The sequence below is a fragment of the Dendropsophus ebraccatus genome, chromosome 10 (genome assembly GCF_027789765.1).
Source record: "Dendropsophus ebraccatus isolate aDenEbr1 chromosome 10, aDenEbr1.pat, whole genome shotgun sequence".
Lineage (NCBI taxonomy): Eukaryota > Metazoa > Chordata > Amphibia > Anura > Hylidae > Dendropsophus > Dendropsophus ebraccatus.
In genome coordinates this window covers 94346276-94370406 of record NC_091463.1, presented here as the reverse complement: position 1 = coordinate 94370406, position 24131 = coordinate 94346276, and the positions used below count along the sequence as shown (strand labels likewise).

At 45.8% G+C, this 24131-nt stretch overlaps 1 protein-coding gene across 16 annotated transcripts in view; it reads right to left on the bottom strand.

Moving 5' to 3' along the window:
- The window catches only part of SYNGAP1 (synaptic Ras GTPase activating protein 1), a 169707-nt gene that overhangs the window by 24868 nt on the left and 120708 nt on the right, over nucleotides 1–24131 (bottom strand). For 14 of the 16 annotated variants that reach the window (XR_011364742.1, XM_069985465.1, XM_069985471.1 and 11 more), the window contains 4 exons: nucleotides 20622–20743; nucleotides 19777–19930; nucleotides 18679–18777; nucleotides 9229–9783 (listed from right to left, as the gene is read on the bottom strand). Coding sequence is in view for 15 of the 16 variants with exons in the window: in XM_069985465.1 (XP_069841566.1) it covers nucleotides 9229–9783; nucleotides 18679–18777; nucleotides 19777–19930; nucleotides 20622–20743 (930 nt within the window). In the remaining variant the exon portion in view is untranslated. Of the gene's footprint in view, nucleotides 1–9228; nucleotides 9784–18678; nucleotides 18778–19776; nucleotides 19931–20621; nucleotides 20744–22334; nucleotides 22366–22599; nucleotides 22637–24131 lie in introns of those variants that run through there. The other 2 variants (XM_069985480.1, XM_069985479.1) reach the window with 2 other exon arrangements.

Sequence of the window (24131 nt, the reverse complement as noted above, 5' to 3'; positions counted from 1 at the left end):
AGCCCAACTGGTTTCTAGAGGCAGACACTGTGCAAATGTGTGACATGAGGAGAGTAAAAACAAAAATTGGGAAAGACACAAAGGCACAACAACAAAATAAAATTACTAAACACTAAAGATGAGTGCAACTTGAGCATGCGCTGTTCATCCTAGACTGAGTGTTCGGTATTTGATTACCGGTGGCTGAAGTTGTTGAATGTAGCCCTAGAGAGTCCTAGAAAGCATGGACACAGCCATAGGCCATAGGCATGTTTTTCAGGATTCCCTAGTAGAGATGAGCAAATCGAGCTTCATTTAGCTTCGTACGAAGCTAAATGATCGGCTTTTGAATCCCAAAGGCTGTATCTAAGTTTCCCATGTGGTCCTCGGGCTATCTCCACCTTCTCCACAGAGCTGGCAGACAGCTGGATTCAAAAGTTTCGTGTGAAGCTAAATGAGTCCCACTTCCCTCATCTCTAATCTCTAGATCCAACGTCTGCATCCAATTTCTTCAGTCACCGGTAATCAAATGCCGAATGCTCAGGCTTGGACACGCCCAGACCATGCTCGAGTTGCGCTAATCTCTACTAAACTCTTAAAGGGATGAAAAAGAAGGACAGGGGGGCCTCCTGGTGTAATATTATCAGACAAGCAGGACTTCAATTAGGACAGGTTAACCTTTATAAAGCGCACTTTTTCTACCATGCCTGTAATACTTGAAACAGGCCCCCTAGAATGTGGAGGGCCGAAAAGCGTTGTTTTATAAGCAAATAAATATCCCTTTACGCATTTGTGGATGACACCAATCCCTTTGTGACTGCGTGGGAGTCTATAGGTATCTGCGCCCCCAGTGTGCCGTCTCTCGGTCCAGTGCCCCCTCTTGGGTCACATTGTGCAAACTCTTAAAAGGGATATTCCCATCCTAAAGGGGTTAAACATAGTTGCTTTATTCCAGAAACAGTGCCACCCTTGTCTCCAGGATTGGGTGAGGATTTGCAACTCAGTTCCATTGGAGTGAATGGAACTCAATTGCAAAATGACACATAAGCTGGAGACAAGAGTCATGCTGTTTCTGAAGAAAGCCGAAGATAACCCCTTTAATAATATATAGCACAATAAGCCATAAAAGCGTTATTCCATCTCGATTGACCCACAAATAAGAGGAAAACAGTGACCCAATGGCCAAGTATGGTCAGACCACCCATCATCTTGAGTAGGGAAGAGCGAAGCAGATTTGTTTTGCTTCATACAAAGCAAAGCCAATCGGCATTTGAATCCCGCGGGGTGGCGACTCCGTAAAGGGGGTGGATACGGTTTGAGGACCGCCTGCAAAATGCATGGAAAGCATGGATAAAGCTCTGGCTGTATTCATATTTTCCAGGTGGTCCTTGGGCTCTATCCACCCTCTTTACGGAGTCACCAAATGCCGATCAACTTTGCTCATCTCTAATCTTCAGAATGGAGGCCCGAGTCCCCTACTATTAGAATAAAGCATGCGCACAGCCAATCTATTTATTCTCTATGGAAGTGACGGAAAAAGAACGTCAGACTTCCCACAATCTTAAGAACGGGAACCCTAGTCTTCTGTCAGCATGCGCTCAGCCACTCCATTTATTCTCTATAGGAGCTGCGGTAACAGATGAGTAAAGTGTTCAACTGTTTCCAGCAGCTTCCATAGAAAATAAATGGAATGACAGCAGGCATGCTGAAAGAAGACTGGGGTTCTGTGCTCAAGATTGCTGAGGGCCCCCCCAAGGATTCTTTGTTTATGAATGGAGCTGTTGATCAGTGCCTGACCCGCAGCTCCATTCATTCTACAGTACTCGGCTCTTTTCAGAGGCTCCACAGAGAATGAATAGAGCTGCGGGTCACACACTGAATTGGAGCTCCATTCTAAACAAAGGAGTCGGAGAACCAATCTAGAGGTCGGAGGTCAGACTTGCCACAATTTCATACTTGCTCCCTTAGGCTATGTTCACACTGCGTATGAATCCGTCCGTAGATCGTACACCGCCGTACATGTGCGGCTGAAACTACGGCCATGGGAAAAATAGACATACGGCCGGATGCGTACGAACCGCGAACATCTGCCCGTAGTACAGTTCTGCTTCCCTAGCTTGTTTCGAAGCGATCTGAAGCAGGACATTTACTTGGAAATCTTCGCCCAGCCCAATAAAACACACAGAACCTTTTAGATCAAAAAATCAAGTTCAATTTGGCTGAAATAAGTACTGCGTACGGGACCGCATGGAAATCCACGGCCGTGAGTTTCAACATTTCCGTCCTCAAACAATGGTTGTGTTCATTTTTCACGGCGCCGTATACGATCCGGCCGTAAGCTCATACGTAGTGTGCACTGTGCGGGCGTATATCGTATACTTTCAAGCGAACACATCAACCTCAAAACTATGTGCGTATATTCGCGGTTCGCACTACGGACGTATTCATACGCAGTGTGAACATAGCCTTATCCTGTAAATTGGGGACAAGTAAGGGTAAATAAACACAAAAGTCTGGTGGTTCCTCGGTCTGACACTGCATCTCCTATTTGTAGCAGCCATGATAATGAAATCTGACAGGTTTCGAGTGGGTACCTCTTAGTCGTAGCATCCTGGATTATTATTATAAGTGAAAAGTCCAGTGGTTCCTCATTTTGACGCATTTGGAGCCAGTAGCTCTCGGTGGTGGTGAGCAGGATAATGAAATCTGACACATTTCAAGCAGGTACCTCTTCGTTGTAGCGACCAGGATTTATATTATACATTAAACGTCCAGTCGTTTGTCAGTCGAGTAGGCAGCGCTTAGTCACGGCAGCCAGAATAATGAAATAAAAATACTTACAAACAAGTTTCTACACATTTTATTTCATGGTCCTGGGTGCTACAACTAAAAGCTTCCTGCTAGAAACGCGTCACCAGTGTCATTGATATCATGTATTAATGGGGAGTAGCGATAGGGGGCGCTGAGGGTGCGGAAGTCTACCCTTCCCCTGTGAGTAGGCCAGTACTATAAATGAGGCATTATAATTAAGGGGCCCTGTGACAGATTCTGCACAGGGGACCGGTGGCTTCTCCATCTAGCATCTCTTAAAAGGGTTGTTCACAAAAAAAATTCCTTTAAAACAACTGGTGTCAGATAGTGCCAGAGATTTGTAATTTACTTCTATTAAAAATCCCCATTCTTCCAGTACTTATCATCTGTTGTATGTCCTGCAGGAAGTGGTGTATTCTTTACAGTATGACACAGCGCTCTCTGCTGCCACCTCTGTCCATGTCAGGAACTGTCCAGCACAGTAGCAAATCCCCATAGAAAACCTAACTGCTCTCCTGCTCTTCCTGCTGGACATCCAGCAGCTGATAAGTACTGGAAGACTGGAGTTTTTTTTTTTTTAGATGTAAATTACAAATCTCTGGCACCAGCTCATTTAAAAGAACTTTTTTTGTGAACTACCCCTTTATGATGGGAATTAGGAGACTAGTGAACACCCTAAGGCCTTCCGTTCCACTACTTCTAGAAGGTGAACTTGGTCATCTGTTTAAGTACAGAAGTATCGCAGTATAGTGTGACAGCCATGTTCACCTCCCACTGGAAGACAAAAGAGTAAAGTTTTTTTTTAAATAAAAATAAAATATTGTTTTGAAGAAAATTAATAAAAATACTAAAAAATGTAAGAAAAAAAAACCTCACACATTGCTGTTTTTTGTCACCTTGCCATAACAAAAACCAGAATAAAAAGCTCCATATAGCAAACCATTACTGGATAAAAGATGATGGGTGTCAGAGTATGGGGATATAAAGTCAATAAATATGGTATCACTCCGACTATACATGTAACAGATAACATGTCAGCGATACCACCCGGTGACATTGGAAGGAGAGGATGGAAAAAACTGAAAATGCCATCACTAAAAATAGCTAAATAGCTTCGCTGAGAAGGAATTAAACTTCTGAACCTTATGATGCCCTATATAAATAGATAGAAATGTCTACTAGATATAATAAATCTCACCTAGTCAGCAATCTGTGCCGTGTCAGTATGACTTTTAGAAGCAGGCGATTTAAAATTAAAAATATATATATTTAAATTTTCTAAAAAGAATAAACATATCAAATAAAATTCACCACTGAAACACATCACAGAAAATCATTCCGGTGTAAGTGCAGTTAGAAAGTTACATACAGGACAGGACATACAGCAGCTGATAAGTACTAGAAGTAAAGTAAAAATCTTTTTTACTGGAGCTCCCCTTTAAGGATGTCTAAGCGTTAATATATAGCTCTTTAGTGCCACTACTGGTGGGTTGCATATGTAAAGAAAGCATGGAGTTTGGGTCACATGACCCTTTCTTAGATCAGCTTGTCTGGCCTAAATTACAAAACTACGCTTTTGTACCCTAGATGCCGGTACCAGCTCTGGGACCCGAACTTATCTTCAGATAGAATGCTCGCTTACCCCGAGCTTCTCGGCTTCTGGAGGTGGTCGGCAGAATGAACGCAAATTATGTAACTCCCATTGACTTATATAGGAGTTGCACAAACCTTGCCTGAGTTATACTGGTTGCATAACTCCCATAATAGTCAATGAAAGTTATGCAAATTGCATAATTCACTGGCCACAGGGGGATATACAGGGTTATCCAGCCACAAAGCCATCTCTGACCACCTGACCAGCTATCCTCAGCTGCCCTGGACTACTCCACCCATGTCCCTTGTGGCACCACATAAGTAAAGGCCTTACGTTACGTTACGTGAACAGAAGTGCTAGTGGTCCATGTTGTTTCCTGTGCCCGGAGGGGCAGGGGGACTGGAGGCTGAAAAGTCGCTGATGTATTGGAGGGCAGGACACATGGCAGATGTGGGGCTGATCGGGAGGGTCAGTCTCCACAGGAAGTATGGCAGAAAGTGGACGGTGAACTAGTGAAGTGACTACTCCTACAATCCTTGGGTTGGATAGACGGTCTGTGGATGTGGATAACTTGCAGTTTGCTGTGTAGGGCGCTGCTGAAAAAGTGTAAGACATGTGCATTGGGTATCTAGTTCTGTGCTGTCTGCTTTGGCCATGGGAACAATGTTAGCCCAGTATGGAGGCTGAGAGAAAATCCCTAGTCCTGGTGGGCTGGTAGACAGTTGAAGTGTGAAATAGATGCCAGGTGGGCCTGTAAGTGCAGTCTAGATTATGGGGCCTTGGTAGTAGGCCTTTTAGGGGCAGCTAGGTTTAAGAAACATGGTAAAGGTATTACAGTTGGTTCCCTAAGAGTGGAGTTCGTTAGGAGTTAGGTGTTAGGAGGAGAAATGAAGGTAGCCACAATGAGGCCTAATGGAACCAACAGAAGGAAGAAGCCTATTGGGTAACAATTCAGTTAGAAACCATAAGAGGGTTAGTGCCCGTGATGGCAGCTAGTCATAGACAGGGGAAGAAGAAACAGACCAGGTACTGTGTAAAGTTACAGAGATCAGGGACGGTCTCCTGCGAAGAGAACTGGTTCCTAAGACTAAATTGAAAGCTAAAGCGACTCTGCCCCTCCAAAACCCATCTGTCCTGGGGTCCGTTCGGCAGGTGATGCAGTTATTGTCCTAAAAAACAACTTTTAAACTTGCAGCTCTGTGTCAAATTGGCGCAGCCTAGAGTACCCATGTCCTAGGCCTGCAACGCCTCTCTGTCCCTTCACCATTAGGAATGCCCCAGGCAGGATTTCTCCTATACACAACTTCTCTGAACACTGCACATGAGCTGGATCGTTAACACCCATGTGCAGTGTTCAGACAAGTGGTTATTAGCAGAAATCCTGCCTGGGGCATTCCTAATGGTGAAGGGGGCGGGGAGGAGGGACAGAGAGGCGGTGCAGGCCTAGGTCACAGATTCTCCAGGCCACGCCAATTTGACACAGGGCTGAAAGTTTAAAAGTAGTTTTTTAAGACAATAACTGCATCACCTGCCGAAAGTACCCCAGGACAGATCTTGGATTAAAAGCAGCTATCCGACAGTACAAGCAGATTGTGGGTACAGAGTCACTTTAAAATATTGTATTCCTGTTACCACTGCAATATGTGAAACATAAGGAAGTCCCAAGAAACTTAAAAATGACATTGCAGCAGATAGAGCTTCTGCAGGCCGGTGTCAGGGTGATAACAGGAAGGTATTGCTGCGAGGGCACGAAGATGGGTAAGTATAGTAGGAGGTAAGTATACTTTCTTTCCCCTATACTTTTCTTTATGTTCCTCTGCCTGGATGTGATTTTTTTTTAATCATGAGACTTTTTCAGCAAAACCTCATACAAATGTAACCGTAAAGCTTCTGTGCCTCAAACAACAACTGTAACTATCAAGATCACTATACCTACACCATGTGAGAACGGTCGATAACTGTTAGTTTGAATCACATTGATCTCTCAGTCCAATAACCAATAATAGCTACAAAAGCATAAAGTCCATGTTAGTTTCCCGCCACCACAACCTATACTGCTAATCTGTGTCAATCGTCCTCTATTCACATGGCGTCATCCTATTCACAGCGCAGATACCAGGATCAATGCTTCTATTCTGTTTCTGGGGAAATCTCCATAATTTCTAAGAAGTGAGCGATATCGCCCTCCATTGATAAAAAACGAAGGCCGTGCAAGAGAAAGACGCCATGAAGACCCTTCAGTGTATGGGATCTGGAGGACTTTGATGTATGGAGGAGCATTGTGCGACACAAGACAGATGGTAATGTTTCACATCGGAAGAAGAAAGAGAAGCGTCTCGGCGGATCATTGATGGAGGGCTGTGATGTTGGTCTATGGCCGGATTCTTTAGATTGCGCAGTACAAAGAGCTAATAATCTCAGATCCGGTTAGAAAGAATTTACCAATGACTACTCCACCCCCGACCCTGAATGGAGGTTCCTCAGGGAGTTGTCTCTGGGGGAGCCAAGTATCAAAGCCTGAGAGGTACAAAGTGGTGGCCTGCTGGGAAACGTCTGTAGACTATGTCGTCCTAAGAGAAAACTGAGACATGGAGGGGATTGGTGAACACAGGAGCCTAGGAATACACTGGGGACAACCAAGAGACCCCACATTTGCTCCAGATCCTTTATACAATTTGCCAAAACAATCATTTAGGTCAAAGCCACCATTTCTATTTTTTGGACACAATCAGCAACTTTTCCCAGTCTTAGCAAAGTGGGACAGCATAACCAATGGTCCTAATGTAAGTGTGATATAAAGGTTTAAAGGGGAACTCTGGATAAGAAAAACGTTTAAAAAATTTTTAAAAGTACATTTAAAGTTATGGTATGTTAACACCTCGTTTTCGGTCCCACGTCGGGCCACATTGACTTAAAGGAGCAGGACGGAGTCATTATGTAACTCTGTTCTGCTCATTTGCGGGACGTACACGGCTTTTGTGCAGGACTCAAAACCGTAGTCGACCACGCTTTTGAGTCCTGCACAAAAGCCGTGTACGTCCCACAAATGAGCAGAACACAGTCACATAATGACACAGTCACTCCGTCCTGCTCATTTAAGTCAATGTGGCCGTCGAGCTGCACGTCCGCATCCTTTTTTCACTGATTCCTGATGTGCAGCCCGACGTGGGAACGAAAACGAGGTGTGAACATACCCTTATATAGATGTGTCTATACAATGTATTACTGTATCTGTACGGTTCTGCCACACTGGTAGCTGATAGACATCCAGGAAGTGAAGAAAAATGGCCTCTGTGCAAATTCACATTGTCTCCTGCTCCTTCCGCTCTCCCACCTTAGGAGACAAATATTCCATGCCAATGTCTCACATTGTGTGTGTTTGCTGAGCACAGGCTGATGATGCAGATAGGGAGCAGGGTGTGATGTCACAGGAGGCGGGGCTGGATCCCCCAATCCCCTGAGTGATTCACCATCTCTGACCGGCCAGAAGCAGGTGCAGCACTAATTTTACTGATTGTGAATTGTGGGGGACTGTGATCATCAGCTGAAGAAAAAGCATTGCATTCTGGGAACTGCTTCACCAGGAAGGACAGAAACACAATACAGAACAACCCCCCCCCCCCCCCCAAAAAAAAAACAAATGGATTTTTGGTAGTTTCAAAACTAGGATGGACAGGTAAGTAATGCAACAAAATATAAGACAGCGCTCCATAGCGTAACTCAGACAGGGCTGAAGTGGTGAAAGTAAGCACATAGTACTCTCACCTGAGTAGGTTGTGCTGATGTAAGGCACAACTCTTACTGATAACATGTGAATGAACCGCAGCCACTCCCGACTAATCCCCACAGGGATTAAAGACAGTCAGTATCCTCCTCCACTCCAAGGCGGGTAAAACAGGCGCAGGTCCAAGAGGTAATATTGATATAAAATATCATAAAATTTATTTAAAGAATTATGCCAGCGACACAACGCGTTTCGAGACTGGTTCGGTCTCGAAGCGCGTTGTGTCGCTGGCATAATTCTTTTAATAAATTTTATGATATTTTATATCACTATTACCTCTTGGACCTGCGCCTGTTTTACCCGCCTTGGAGTGGAGGAGGATACTGAAGGTAAGTAATGCGTTATGCTTCTGCAGAAGTTTCATTTTTTTAACCTCTACCTGGAGTTCCCCTTTAATCGGTCATGTCTTGACCCCCATCAATCTTATCAGTTACAATGAAAACTCACTGCAAAAAAAATACTTCTGATGGCTTTATACAATAAATTACATTAGAGTGGGCACATACACACATACCTGCAATGACTTATGGCCACTCCTGCCAACTAGTTAAAAGATTTGCTTTTGCTTAACATGTTTACACAAAGATTAAAAGGGGTACTCCAGAGATTTTTCTTCTTCACATCAAATGGTGTAAGAAAGTTATACAGATTTGTAATTTACTTCTATTTAAAAAGCGCCAGTCTTCTAGTACTTATCAGCTGCTGTATGTCCTGCAGGAAGTGGTGTTTTCTTGCCAGTCTGACACAGTGCTCTCTGCTGACACCGCTGTCCATGTCCGGAACTGTCCACAGCAGTAGCAGATATCCTTCTCCCCAGACTGAAAATAATACACTTCTTACAGGACATACAGCATCTGATAAATACTGGAAGACTTGAGATTTTTTAATAGAAATAAATTAAAAATCTCTGGCACCAGTTGATTTAAAAGAAAAAAAAATGGGTGAACAACCTCTTTAATAACCTCTTCCCCTCATGTATGACCATCAGTGCTCGGCCCTCTTAAAACTTTAACACCCCTTGTGAAATATCAGAACCAATGCAAGGTGTAAATCTACGTACCTTGGCCTTCCCCGTGCTTTGTAATATATGTACCAGCGCACAGGCCACCTCCTCTTTGCTCTTTACGCTCAGCACCGGCTCCAGCACAGCGCACAACATCCGGTAGTTGTTGGTCACATACTCTGCAAACTCCTTATACAACTCCATGGGGAGGATGCTCATAGTTTGGTATCGGGACTTTAGGCGGATGGACGGACAGCTGCTCTTCCCCTTGTAGGATGTGGGCTGGGAAACTGGGTACCACTGCTCTACAAAATGGCGCCCGCTGATGCTGGCGATGGGCACGTTCACCATGCCCACGTAGTTGCTCTTCTCCTTGCGCCTCTTTTTATCTGTGTCCTTGTACAGGTGGAGGCGAAGGTTCCGAACAGCTGGCAGGTTGTTAAACTCAAAATGCTCCCCCCAGAAAACGGTCTCACCCCGGGCTTTGCTGGTGGTACGGGCGTACAAAATGTCATCCAGACAGAGCTCGCAGTAATAGCGCTTCTTGGGGGGAAGGTCGCGAGCTTCAATGATCCAAAGCTTGAGGACGTTGTCCACTCTTCGACTGTTATCCTACGAGAAGGACAGAAGAACGAAAACTGAGAACAGATGGGAACCATCGGACAACTCAATGGACTTTTAACAGAGCTCCAATGGCTACATGGTTGGAAGTGACACATGCATCCATCTAACCCACCAGGATGTAACATCCTCCCCCCCCCCTTGAAGATCCTATAAACTCGTGTCTATGTTCACACTGTTTTTTTAGTTTTATGGCTTAAAGAGGTTATCCAGCGCTACAAAAACATGGCCACTTGTGCCCCACTCTTGTCTCCAGGTTAGGTGTGGTTTGCAATTAAAGGGGTTATCCAGCGCTACAAATACATGGCCACTTTTCCCCCTACTGTTGTCTCCAGTTCAGGTGTGGTTTGCAATTAAGCTCCATTTACTTCAATGGAACTGAGTTTCAAAACCCCACCCAAACTGGAGACAACAGTAGGGGGAAAGTGGCCATGTTTTTGTTGCGCTGGATAACCCCTTTAAAAACCAAGAGGGACATATTGAGGAAGATTTATCAAACATGGTGTAAAGTGAAACTGGCCCAGTTGCCCCTAGCAACCAATCAGATTCCACCTTTCATTCCTCACAGACTCTTTGGAAAATCAAAGGTGGAATCTGATTGGTTGCTAGGGGCAACTGAGCCAGTTTCACTTTACAACATGTTTGATAAATCTCCCCCATTGAGCCTAAAAAATTCTCAGATTAGCCAAAAAAAAAAAATTACCAAAAATATTCACCTGGTACTGACCAGACTTTTAAAAAAAAACAGTTGCAAATGATAAATTTGGGGCAAATCCCATATTATGTGAATTTGTAGGTAAATACTTCTCCCCAGAAGAGGCAGATAAAAAAAAAAAAATTTCACCTAAAAAACATTCGCCCGTTGAATACTGTTGAAAAAAATCAGAAAAAAAAAAGGACCCACCATTTATGGCCGTTATTTTATAATGAAGGCCGTAGGTTGTACAGTAACGTCCGTTATTATATAATAACAGCCATTATTTGGCCTCGAACGACCAAAAAAAGACCAAAATACAACAGAACAATATAAACGAGACATTTTGACCCTAACGCTACACATCAAGTTTTAGTTTCCCAAACCGATAGAATTATTAACATGTCTGATGACTGGCGAGTTTATCACATGACAAACCCGACCTTCCAGCCACACTAGAGATGGCTGATTTTTCTAATGGAAAATCCATAAAAAAAACCTCAGTTTGTTCGATAAATATGTCGGTTGTGGCCGGTTTTATAAGGACACACCCACTTTTCGGCGTTACATAGAAAGGCAGAAAAAGACGACTTGGTCAATCTGGTCTGCCCAGTTAAACCACAAAATGACAGATCTGTAGTTTTTTTAGAGAGGTTTTTTTTTTTGCGGACGACGTTGGTAAATGTGGTGAAACAAGAAACCAACAGGAGAAACCATAAGACTATGTTCACACAATGGGATAGTGACAATGGTCTTTCTCGATGAGTGTCATTTTTCAGCGCCAAAAGACAGCCATCTATTGATGATCACGTGCATTATCTGCGGCCGTCATTATGGCTGTCTTTGGGCCCTAAAATTACGTAAATCCAAAAAGATGGCTGTCATTTCCCAGTTGTGGGAAGATAGTCTGAAATTGACATTTAATATGTGTTGTATAGCTCCGAAACAGGCAAAAAGAAGCGTGTGTGAATACAGCCTGGGTGGAAGCATGGCCATAGGCGTATAGACGTTTAGGCGCCCCATCACTATCGGACCGTCCGTGTTAGTGTTCAGGGACTCTAATCCCACTCATCAGGTCTCTATCCTCCTCCAGCTCTAGGAGAAGATCGTCACGCCTCACACATATGTGTCAGCAGCAGGTATAGCGGCATTGTAGATCTCACATACATTTAGCCGTAGCTGATCTTTGTATGTGCCGTATAATTACACTTATATACTGTTACTTAGCAACTCCGCAGAGCTTTGTGTAATACCCGCGCATCTACTCGTTTTCCATCTTTCGAGAAGAAATAAGACAATTCACTAATCTGGTCGTGTAAAGAAGATTTTCAGCCGAAATAAAACTGTGATTCACACCCGATCCCATCTCTATACAACATTTCTATACATCACCTGATCCTATACACTATGTGTATATAACATCTGAGCCTATACATCATCTCTATACATCACCCAATCCTATACACCATCTCTATATACCTCTGGGCAATATACACCATCTCTATACATCACCGGATCCTATATATCATATGTATATATCACCTGCCATATCTATACATCACCTGACCCCTATATACAATCTCTATACATCACTGCCCTATACAGCATCTCTATATATCACCTGATCCTATACATCATCTGTATATAATACCTGCCATATACAGCATCTCCATACATTACATCTCTATACTTCACATGTCTATATACATCACCTCCCTATACACCCTCTATATACATCACCTGCCCTATATATCATCTGCATATATCACCTCCCTATACAGCATCTCTATATATCACCTGTATACACCATCTCTATACATCACATCTCTATACATTACCTGTATACACCATCTCTATACATCACCTCCCTATACACCATCTCTATACATCACCTGTATACACCATCTCTATACATCACCTCCCTATACACCATCTCTATACATCACCTGTATACACCATCTCTATACATCACCTGTATACGCCATCTCTATACATCACCTCCCTATACACCATCTCTATACATCACCTGTATACACCATCTCTATACATCACCTGTATACACCATCTCTATATATCACCTCCCTATACACCATCTCTATACATCATCTCTATACATCACCTCCCTATACACCATCTCTATACATCACCTCCCTATACACCATCTCTATATATCACCTCCCTATACACCATCTCTATACATCACCTCCCTATACACCATCTCTATATATCACCTCCCTATACACCATCTCTATACATCACCTCCCTATACACCATCTCTATATATCACCTCCCTATACACCATCTCTATATATCACCTCCCTATACACCATCTCTATACATCACCTGTATACACCATCTCTATATATCACCTCTCTATACACCATCTCTATACATCACCTCCCTATACACCATCTCTATATATCACCTCCCTATACACCATCTCTATACATCATCTCTATACATCACCTCCCTATACACCATCTCTATACATCACCTCCCTATACACCATCTCTATATATCACCTCCCTATACACCATCTCTATATATCACCTCCCTATACACCATCTCTATACATCACCTGTATACACCATCTCTATACATCACCTGTATACACCATCTCTATACATCACCTGTATACACCATCTCTATACATCACCTCCCTATACACCATCTCTATACATCACCTGTATACACCATCTCTATACATCACCTCCCTATACACCATCTCTATACATCACCTGTATACTCCATCTCTATATATCACCTCCCTATACACCATCTCTATACATCACCTGTATACTCCATCTCTATATATCACCTCCCTATACACCATCTCTATACATCACCTCCCTATACACCATCTCTATACATCACCTCCCTATACACCATCTCTATATATCACCTGTATACACCATCTCTATACATCACCTGTATACACCATCTCTATACATCACCTCCCTATACACCATCTCTATACATCACCTCCCTATACACCATCTCTATACATCACCTGTATACTCCATCTCTATATATCACCTCCCTATACACCATCTCTATACATCACCTGTATACACCATCTCTATACATCACCTCCCTATACACCATCTCTATACATCACCTCCCTATACACCATCTCTATACATCACCTGTATACTCCATCTCTATATATCACCTCCCGATACACCATCTCTATACATCACCTGTATACACCATCTCTATACATCACCTCCCTATACACCATCTCTATACATCACCTCCCTATACACCATCTCTATACATCACCTCCCTATACACCATCTCTATACATCACCTGTATACACCATCTCTATACATCACCTCCCTATACACCATCTCTATACATCACCTGTATACACCATCTCTATACATCACCTGTATACACCATCTCTATATATCACCTCCCTATACACCATCTCTATACATTACCTTCCTATACAACACCTCATCCTATACAGGATCTGTCTATGCGGCCCTGGTCCCTATAATATTCCAGCACATAGCGGATAGTGGGGTATCCTATAATTGATGGAACGGATCAGTGACATGTAGTAATGGAGACACGCTGTAGACGTAAATGATTCATGAGCGCTGTCAGATTTAATAAACTGTATAAGACACAACAACTATCCCGTACTGTGGAGCGGCGTTCCCAGCGAGCGGACATTCCCATTGACTGCTCTTTAGCGTCTATGATGTAGTCAGCCCTAATCGTGTTACTCTGGGGTCAGGATACAGTCCTGGTCTGGGCTCCGCTACGGCCAAACTGAGCAAGAATGACGTGATGACCTGATAGACCTTGTGAGCGCCTCCCTGGGCATGAACATACAGCTCCATGTTGGGTACAGTGATGGGATGGCGACTGATCATATATCTCCAGGCAGGTAGATTTAGGCTCGGGCTACTGTGGGCTGACACAAGATTTACTGTCCGTTTAGGAGTGGAGTTTTCGCCAGGAGATCTGGAGCTTTACCTCACATATGTGATCTGTACCATCACAGAGATCTCTGTTATCTTCTAGGCCGCAGCTGAACACTGTGGTGACCCTACCAATATGGCAGCCGATAAGCTGGGAGTCACCCTAGGAAACTGCAGAATAGAGCATTACATAAGAAACCAGATGGCTCCTACTTGGTGGTGGGCTACCATGAGGATTTTGTGATGGCTCCTTTAAAAGGGGTTGTTCAAGGAGGAGAAGATGGCTGAAGCCTTCTGCTCCCTTGTGTTCACCTCCTGTAATTCCCCTTTAAAGGGGTTATCCAGCGCTACAAAAACATGGCCACTTTTCCCCCTACTGTTGTCTCCAGTTCAGGTGCTGTTTGCAGTTGAGCTCCATTTACTTCTATGGAACCGAGTTTCAAAACCGCACCCAATCTGAAGACAACAGTAGGGGGAAAGTGGCCATGTTTCTGTAGTGTTTGATAACCCCTTTAATAACTGATTTACTATGATGGACCTTTAAAGTTTCTTAATTTTAGTAACAATGCGATGACACTGGACTGCACTAGTAGCCAGGTAGCCCATGTGGCCAGATCTTTTCTGGTGCCACCATACTTGGGTTATATTCTATAGGTATACTACTACTACTACTACAGTAATTTGGTTACTCCCAGCGTAACAATGGCCATACTCATCATACACAAGCTGAAATGCGTACAGACACTGAATGGAGGTCAGCCATCTCCCATGCGCCTCCCGAGTACTCTGGTGGTGGTATCAGGCATACTGAAGTTTAACACATACATCTAGCATCAGGAGTCGCGTATCCCCCTCCCCCCTGAATAGAGCGATTGGTTATACACAACCACCAGCACTTCTAGATGGCGCTTGGGGCTGGTACTGGGCTTCTAATCCATAGGGTGAGGAGGAGCAGTGGACAGTGCGGGACTAGGAGGGTCAGTGGACAGTGCGGGACTAGGAGGGGCAGTGGACAGTGCGGGACTTGCAGGGGCAGTGGACAGTGCGGGACTTGCAGGGGCAGTGGACAGCGCGGGACTTGCAGGGGCAGTGGACAGTGCGGGACTTGCAGGGGCAGTGGACAGTGCGGGACTTGCAGGGGCAGTGGACAGTGTGGGACTTGCAGGGGCAGTGGACAGTGTGGGACTTGCAGGGGCAGTGGACAGTGCGGGACTTGCAGGGGCAGTGGACAGCGCGGGACTTGCAGGGGCAGTGGACAGCGCGGGACTTGCAGGGGCAGTGGACAGTGCGGGTCCTGGAGGGGCAGTGGACAGTGTGGGACTTGCAGGGGCAGTGGACAGTGCGGGACCTGGAGGGGCAGTGGACAGTGTGGGACCTGGAGGAGCAGTGGACAGTGCGGGACTTGCAGGGGCAGTGGACAGCGCGGGACTTGGAGGGGCAGTGGACAGCGCGGGACTTGGAGGGGCAGTGGACAGCGCGGGACTTGCAGTCACTCAGATGGTCGGAGCCGTTTACAAGGAACCACTAAAACTAAGCACCAGCTTCTTATGTCCATTAATAGAATAAAAGGGCCGAGAATATTTACTGTAAAGGGGAAATGATGATATTGTCCATATTCCAGGGAGCGGGAAGGCGCATTGTTCACTCTCACAATTAGATGACAATTATATTTCACCTTCATGTAAGGAGTCCTAAATGGGACTTTTCATTACATGTAATAAGCCGGAAGAATCTATAAGACAATTGCTGCATCAATTAGATGTGAGTTGTCACCTTCAAACGACTTTAACATCCTTGTTTATAATACAATAGAGCGGTGTGCCCACCTCTCACATGACCTCAGCTGACTAGAGAAGATGTAAAACACTACGGCCTGGATCACATCTATGTCAGGGGCTCCGGCCCAGATTGACATAACCAAATCAATGACCAGTCGCAAATGTGACAGACCCCATTAAAGTCAATGGGATTTGTTGGGCTCTACTGGTGTTTGGGGTGAAGCGCACCATTTTCTGCTTCTGCATGAGAGTCTATGACGGGATGGGACTCTTTTCTTGGTTATCTTGGACTGTTAGGAAGCGTTCACACACAGTGTGCCGGACCATTTATAGCTGTACTTTGCTGAAATAACTGAGAAAAGATTGTAAGTTTTTTTCAAAGGTTTTTTCCCCCTTATTTTCAAGCCTTTCCAAGGTTTCTAGAGTGTTTTTACACTTTGTATTTTGTTTTACCGTGAGATTTTCGTAGCCTGTTTGTGCTTATTTTTGTGTTTGCACATTTTACAGGCGCCAGATGCAAAACAGGTCCTCAAACAGTGTTATAAAACCGGCGCTGCCATCGTGTGATACCGTTGTATTAGGTCCAATATAAGTGACACATGCTGCTTCTTATGGCCGTAATAAGAAAACATGTGAGGGATAAAGTGTCAAATGTTTTTCCATCAAATTCAATGGAAGAAAAATAAGACAAGTGTTTGTATTTTAAGTAGAGATGAGCGAATTTACAGTACTAGCAAAGTGAAGCGCTTCACCAGGCCCGGCGGTCGGCTTGTCAGACGCCTTCCTTTAAATTCTGTGCCTCACCGTGCCTGGAAAAGCTGGATCCAGTCCTGGAAAACATCTTACAGTTTCCCAGGACTGGATCCAACTTTCCCAGGCACCCAGAGTGGAGCGGCACAGTGTTTAAAGGCAGCCGCCTGACAAGCGCTTCACTTTGCTAGTACTGTAAATTCACTCATCCCCAATTGTGAGGCATTAAAGTATCTAACCTGCTGCTATGTCCCCACACAGGGTGCTGAGGATGGCGGTAAGCCTCTTCCCTTCCCGTCCGCAGCGCCATTTTCGTGTACGCTGTAGTTCATATGCTAATGAGGCAGTTTTGTGCACTGGAGGCGGGACTACCACCCTCAGTGCCCCTTTTAATAAATATTGGGGCGGTGCCCCGCAGTGATGTCACTCCGGCTCTCACCATTGCAGAGCACTGGATGAATATTCAATAGAGGGGGCAGATCTGTGCACTGGGGGCAGTAGCCCAGCCCCCAGTGCGCCCAAATGCCTCATTAGCATATAAACGACAAAGTATACGGAAATGGCGCCGAGGATGAAGGGAGGAAACTATGTGCTATAAGAACATATCAGCAGGTTGATGCTTCCTACCTGCTTATAGTTTCCCTTGAAAGTGCTGTTTTTAAAAATTTTGGGGGACCAGCGTACTTGCACATCGGTCTTAAATTAGGCCACGCCCCCAACTGCCCCATTTATAAATCTCGGCTCAATGGGGAAGATTTATCAAACATGGTGTAAAGTGAAACTGGCTCAGTTGCCCCTAGCAACCAATTAGATTCCACCTCTCATTTTCCAAAGAGTCTGTGAGGAATGAAAGGTGGAATCTGATTGGTTGCTAGGGGCAACTGAGTCAGGTTTACTTTACACCATGTCTGATAAATCTCCCCCTGTGTGTCCAGTAGGCGGGGCTAATCCATGACTAATAGCTATCTCTTTATAAACACGTTCACTTTGAGGGCCGTCAGTTACCAGTAAGACCGCCCAATGGACTTCACTCAATAGGTTACATGTTATACTGAATCCTCCCTCCAAACGCTGTATATCAGGCAGATACTTCACCCCTATAACATAATGCTGGCAGGTCAGAAGCCATGGTCAACATTGAACAGCTGGAAAATATGTCATGGCAGGAAGCCAGGTTTCTGGTTCATCTGTATATAGACACCTGATGGAGGACCTATACAGTATGTCACTGGGGTCAATGAATGTCGCTGCCCAGTCTGTACAACAATACTTTATTGTAGGTATAACGGTATAAATGTATAAGGTGCATGCAAACACAACAAACCAATTTTGGACAGCAGTGGCCTGCAGTGCCAGCACAGTCCACAAGGGGCATTATAAGGATTGGATGGATAAGTATGTCCGTTCTCCTGCCCTCTAAGCCCACGCCTGATATGCAAGTATGGCAGACAAGGAAGACTTATTACACAGCAATACAGTATATGACTCTAGTCACAGAGCTAGAAGTGCATGGCTGAGAGCTTCTCCCTCTTTGCATGAGAAGAGAACCATAGGCCTATAATGACAGGGACTGTTCTAGCCTCCTGGTCCATGATTCCACCTATATACCATCCCAAACCTACCACACCGCCGTTGTATAATATGATAGACGGAGCAGTCACATATCCAGGCCTGTTGGCGGCTCAGTATAACAGGCACGTTATTACGTTACACCCATTACCGCTTCCTCACCTTGTTGGGCTTCACAGCTCTCTGAAGGTTTTCTATCCACTTGTCCCTTTCAGCAGCTGAGCGGCAGGCGAAGCACTTGGTCCCCGATGCTGTCGTCACCTAAAGAGACGCGGAAAACACGTCAGGCCTTGTGCGCACAGGGTCATGTCATAAAACACTTATAGATTTCAATGGAGCCAGCAAAAAAAAAAATATATATCTTTCAAATCAACTTTCCAATCAATTTATTTCTTATTAAATTTCTTTTAAAATATGTCAAGTCTTCCAGTACTTATCAGCTGATGTATGTTCTGCAGGAAGTGGTGTATTCTTTCCAGGCTGGAGAGCAGGATAGGTTTTCTATTGTGATTTGCTGCTGCTCTGGGCAGTTCCTGACGTGGACAGAGGTGGCAGCAGAGAGCACCGTGTCAGACTGGAGCAAATACACCACTTCCTGCAGGACATATAGAAGCTGGTAAGTACTGGAAGACTGGAGATTTTTTTAAATAGAAGTAAACTACAAATCTCTGACACTTTCTGGCACCAGTTCATTTGAAAGAAAAACATTTGCGCTGGAGTACCCCAGGAAAAAGCGACGTCCATCTGGTACATCTCCCATAGGAAAGAGAGGCTTAAAGGTGGAACCATGTGACTGTTGATGCAGAAATCGGTGCTGTTTCTTTGCCCATGTGAACAAGGCCTAAAGGCCTAAATGTTGTGGAACCTTTCATCTATTTCACGCTGCGGGCTTGTTGCCATCCCTGCGGGGACTGACTGACAGAGAGAGCTCTATGTTACAGAATCAGTGCTGGAAACCTCCGCTGCAGGTGTGAACAATGCCTTAGAACAGAGATGGGAACCTTCAGCCCTCCAGCAGGTGCAAAACTACAAAGCTAATCGGCTCTGAGGGCATGATGGGAATTGTAGTTTTGCAACAGCTGGAGGGCTGAAGGTTCCCTATCCCCTGTGTTAGGACAACCTCCCCCCTTTATCCACCTTCATGGTTCATCACTTCCAGGGAATACAGATGTGTCCTGGTCATGTGATCCCCACACACATGCCGTACAGTCTGCGGCCTGTGATGGAGTAGTGATCATTGGGCCAGGCCGCCCCCCTCACCTCAAAGCAAAACTCCTGTCCCAGGATGCTGCTGTGCACGGGTTTCACCACCGAATCCTCATCCAGGTTCAGATCCAAAGCCTCCGCCGCGCTGCTGGGACTGAGCAAGGACTCGTGGGAGTGCGACTCCTTGAAGGCCTGCATGAGACGTGCTCTGTGGATGGGGGAGACATGAAGAAGACATGATAAAACATCGGACATGGAATTATTCATAAGGAACAACGTACAGGTGCAACCACGTACCAATACAAGTGTAGTTTACTGAATAGTGATGTTCCTGATGATGTAACCCCTAAAAGGGGTTGTTCACTGTTTTTTGTTTTTTTTTCTCTTTAAAATCAACTGGTGCCAGAGATTTGTAATTTACTTCTATAAAAAAAATCTCCAGTCTTTCAGTACGTATCAGCTGCTGTATGTCCTGCAGGTAGTGGTGTATTCTCTCCAGTCTGACACAGTGCTCTCTGCTGCCACCTCTGTCCATGTCAGGAACTGTCCAGAGCAGGAGAGGTTTTCTATGGGGATTTGCTTGGACATGGACAGAGGTGGCAGCAGAGAGCGCTGTGTCAGACTGGAGAAAATACACCACCCCCTGCAGGACATACAGCAGCTGATAAGTACTGGACGACGGGAGATTATAATTTTTTTATAATAGAAGTAAATTACAAGTCTTTGGCACTTTCTGGTACCAGTTGATTTGAAAGAAAAAAAAATACTGGTGAACAATCCCTTTAAGTATTTCGTCAGTTTAAATCACGCTTATTTCTGTAATGTGGACCAAAGACATTGGGTCAGAGCCCCAGAGTAACATAAGTTGGTGATCCCACGAAGATGAGATGACAGCTTACCTGTCATGGTCAGCGCTCCGGAACCGTGGAAGGATCTGCCGGAAGCTGCTGGTTCGGTCTAGCTTGGGCTGACTCTTTGTCCTCTTTATGGAGCTCTTCAGGCGCCGGCTCAGGAATCCCTGCTGCATGGAGACACAAGAAACATTGGCGGTCAGAGAGTCCAGCACCATCAGTCGCTCCACCACATCTACACAAGAAACATGGACGGTCAGAGAGTCTGAAAATGCCAGACGCTCCAAGACATCTACATAAGTAACATGGACACGAAGAGAGTCCGGCACCATCAGACGCTCCACCACATCTGCACAAGAAACATGGACGGTCAGAGAGTCTGGCACCATCAGGCGCTCCGCCACATCTACACAAGAAACATGGACGGTCAGAGAGTCCGGCACCATCAGGCGCTCCGCCACATCTACACAAGACACATGGACGGCCAGAGAGTCCAGCACCATCAGGTGCTCTACCACATCTACACAAGAAGCGTGGACGGCCAGAGAGCCTGGAAATGGCAGGCGCTCCGCCACATCTACACAAGAATCATGGAGAGTCTGGAAATGCCAGGTGCTCCACGACATCTACATAAGTAACATGGACAGTAAGAGAGTCCGGCAACATCAGGCGCTCCACCACATCTACACAAGAAACATGGACGGTCAGAGAGTCTGGAAATTCCAGACGCTCCACGACATCTACATAAGTAACATGGACACGAAGAGAGTCCGGCACCATCAGACGCTCCACCACATCTACACAAGAATCATGGATGGTCAGGGAGTCCAGCAACATCAGGTGCTCCACCACATCTACACAAGAATCATGGATGGTCAGGGAGTCCGGCAACATCAGGCGCTCCACCACATCTATATTTATAGTGGCTTCCCAGAATCCACTCATTACTATTCAAGCCACCTAGGGCTCCATACAAACAGTGCATTTATATCCTACCATGATGTTTGTGCTGTCAATGACAATAGGGTTAACGCACACGACTCTTAGGTCTATACATTGAGTCCTACACATTACAAGGAGAATGTTCCAGGTCAAGGAGGAATTCGCAAAGCCTAAACCCTGACTCACTTGCTTAAAGGGTTTATCCAGCGCTACAAAAACATGGCCACTTTCTTCCCGAGACAACACCGCTCTTGTGTCCAGTTCAGGTGTGGTTAGCAATTAAGCTCCATTAAATTCAATGGAACTGTGTTACAAAACTCCACCCAAACTGAAGACAAGAGTAGTGCTGTCTCTGGAAGTAAGTAGCCATGTTTCTGTAGTGCTGGATAACCCCTTTAAAGTGACTGTACCACCAGGCCCAGGCTGAAGCACTGGAGGCGGGATGACCACCCTTAGTGGGAAGAAAACCCAGCCCCTCCATGACGTGACTCCATTAGAATCAATGGAACCCTATCATAGAGGGGCTAGGGTTTCCTCCCACTAAGGGTGGGTCGGCCAGTGCTTCAGCCTGGGCCTGGTGGTACAGTCACTTTAATGTCCTGGAGTTCACCCCAGTCCTAATCTACAATCAGAGAATGAACAAGGAAGCATAAGTGTGGGGAGATGTTCTACAAGGACCCCATAGACAATAGGACCTTTCAGGGCTTTGTTCCAGGTCTAGGCAATATGGCTTCTACATCACAAAGCCTAGACAAAGGCAAGCACCAAGCATATAGCAGATACAGACAGGACATGCTGACCCCATGCCTCTGAGCTCACCATATCTGCTACCACATCCAACCCTTCTTCAGTAATAGATCCCCCGACACCGACACCGCGCCATGTGGATTCTTCAAGTAAAAAAATTATTGCAGCTGCCTTACAATCCTCCAGTGTCTTCCTGCCCCATCCTGGACCCCCACACCATCAGGGCAACATATTTACTATGTAAACTAATTGTGCCAAAGACAATTGTGAAGGACCGTAACAAGACTGTGGAACCCCCGATCCCATCCGCCACACAAGGGGGTCCTGTCAGTATCACCTGTGCTTCCCTCTGGGCTGCTGCAACTGTCCTCCAGGATGGGGCATGTGCACTCGGTATAGCAGCCCCCACCCATCACAACTGTCCACCAGGATAAGGCCTGTGCACCCGGTATAGCGGCCCCCACCCATCACAACTGTCCACCAGGATAAGGCCTGTGCACCCGGTATAGCAGCCCCCACCCATCACAACTGTCCACCAGGATAAGGCCTGCGCACCCGGTCTAGCTGCCCCCAACCATTACAGTCTTACTATAACACCACTGTCCTCCAGGATGGGGCATGTGCACTTGGTATAGCTGCCCCCACCTATCACAACTATCCACCAGGATAAGGCTTGTGCCCCCGGTATAGCTGCCCCCACCAATAAAAAATTTTACTATAGTACCACAGTCCTCCAGGATGGGGCAAGTGCCCCCGGTATAGCTACCCCACCCATCACAAGTCTTACTATAACACCATTGTCCTCCAGGATGGGGCATGTGCACTCTGTATAGCTGCCCCCACCTATCACAACTGTCCACCAGGATGGGGCATGTGCACCCGGTATAGCTGTCCCCACCAATAACAAATCTTACTATAACACCACTGTCCTCCAGGATGGGGCAAGTGCCCCCGGTATAGCTGCCCCCACCCATCAAAACTGTCCACCAGGATAAGGCCTGTGCACCCGGTATAGCTGCCCCCACCCATCACAAGTCTTACTATAACACCATTGTCCTCCCGGATGGGGCATGTGCACCCGGTATAGCTGCCCCCACCCATTACAACTGTCCACCAGGATAAGGCCTGTGCACCTGGTATAGCTGCCCCCACCATTCACAAGTCTTACTATAACACCATTGTCCTCCAGGATGGGCCATGTGCACCCGGTATAGCTGCCCCCACCCATCACAAGCCTTACTATAGTACCACAGTCCTCCAGGATGGGGCATGTGCACCCGGTATAGCTGCCCCCACCCATCACAAGCCTTACTATAGTACCACAGTCCTCCAGGATGGGGCAAGTGCCCCCGGTATAGCTGCCCCCACCCATCACAACTGTCCACCAGGATAAGGCCTGTGCACCCGGTATAGCTGCCCCCACCAATCACAAGTCTTACTATAACGCCACTGTCCTCCAGTATAGGGCATGTGCACTCTGTATAGCTGCCCCCACCTATCACAAGTCTTACTATAACCCCACTGTCCTCCAGTATAGGGTATGTGCACCCGGTATAGCTGCCCCCACCCATCACAAGTCTTACTATAACATCATTGTCCTCCAGGATGGGGCATGTGCACCCGGTATAGCTGCCCCAACCCATCACAAGTCTTACTATAGTACCACAGTCCTCCAGGATGGGCCATGTACACCCAGTATAGCTGCCCCCACCCATCACAAGTCTTACTATAACACCACAGTCCTCCAGGATGGGGCATGTGCACCCGGTATAGCTGCCCCCACCCATCACAAGTCTTACTATAACACCATTGTCCTCCAGGATGGGGCATGTGCACCCGGTATAGCTGCCCCCACCCATCACAACTCTT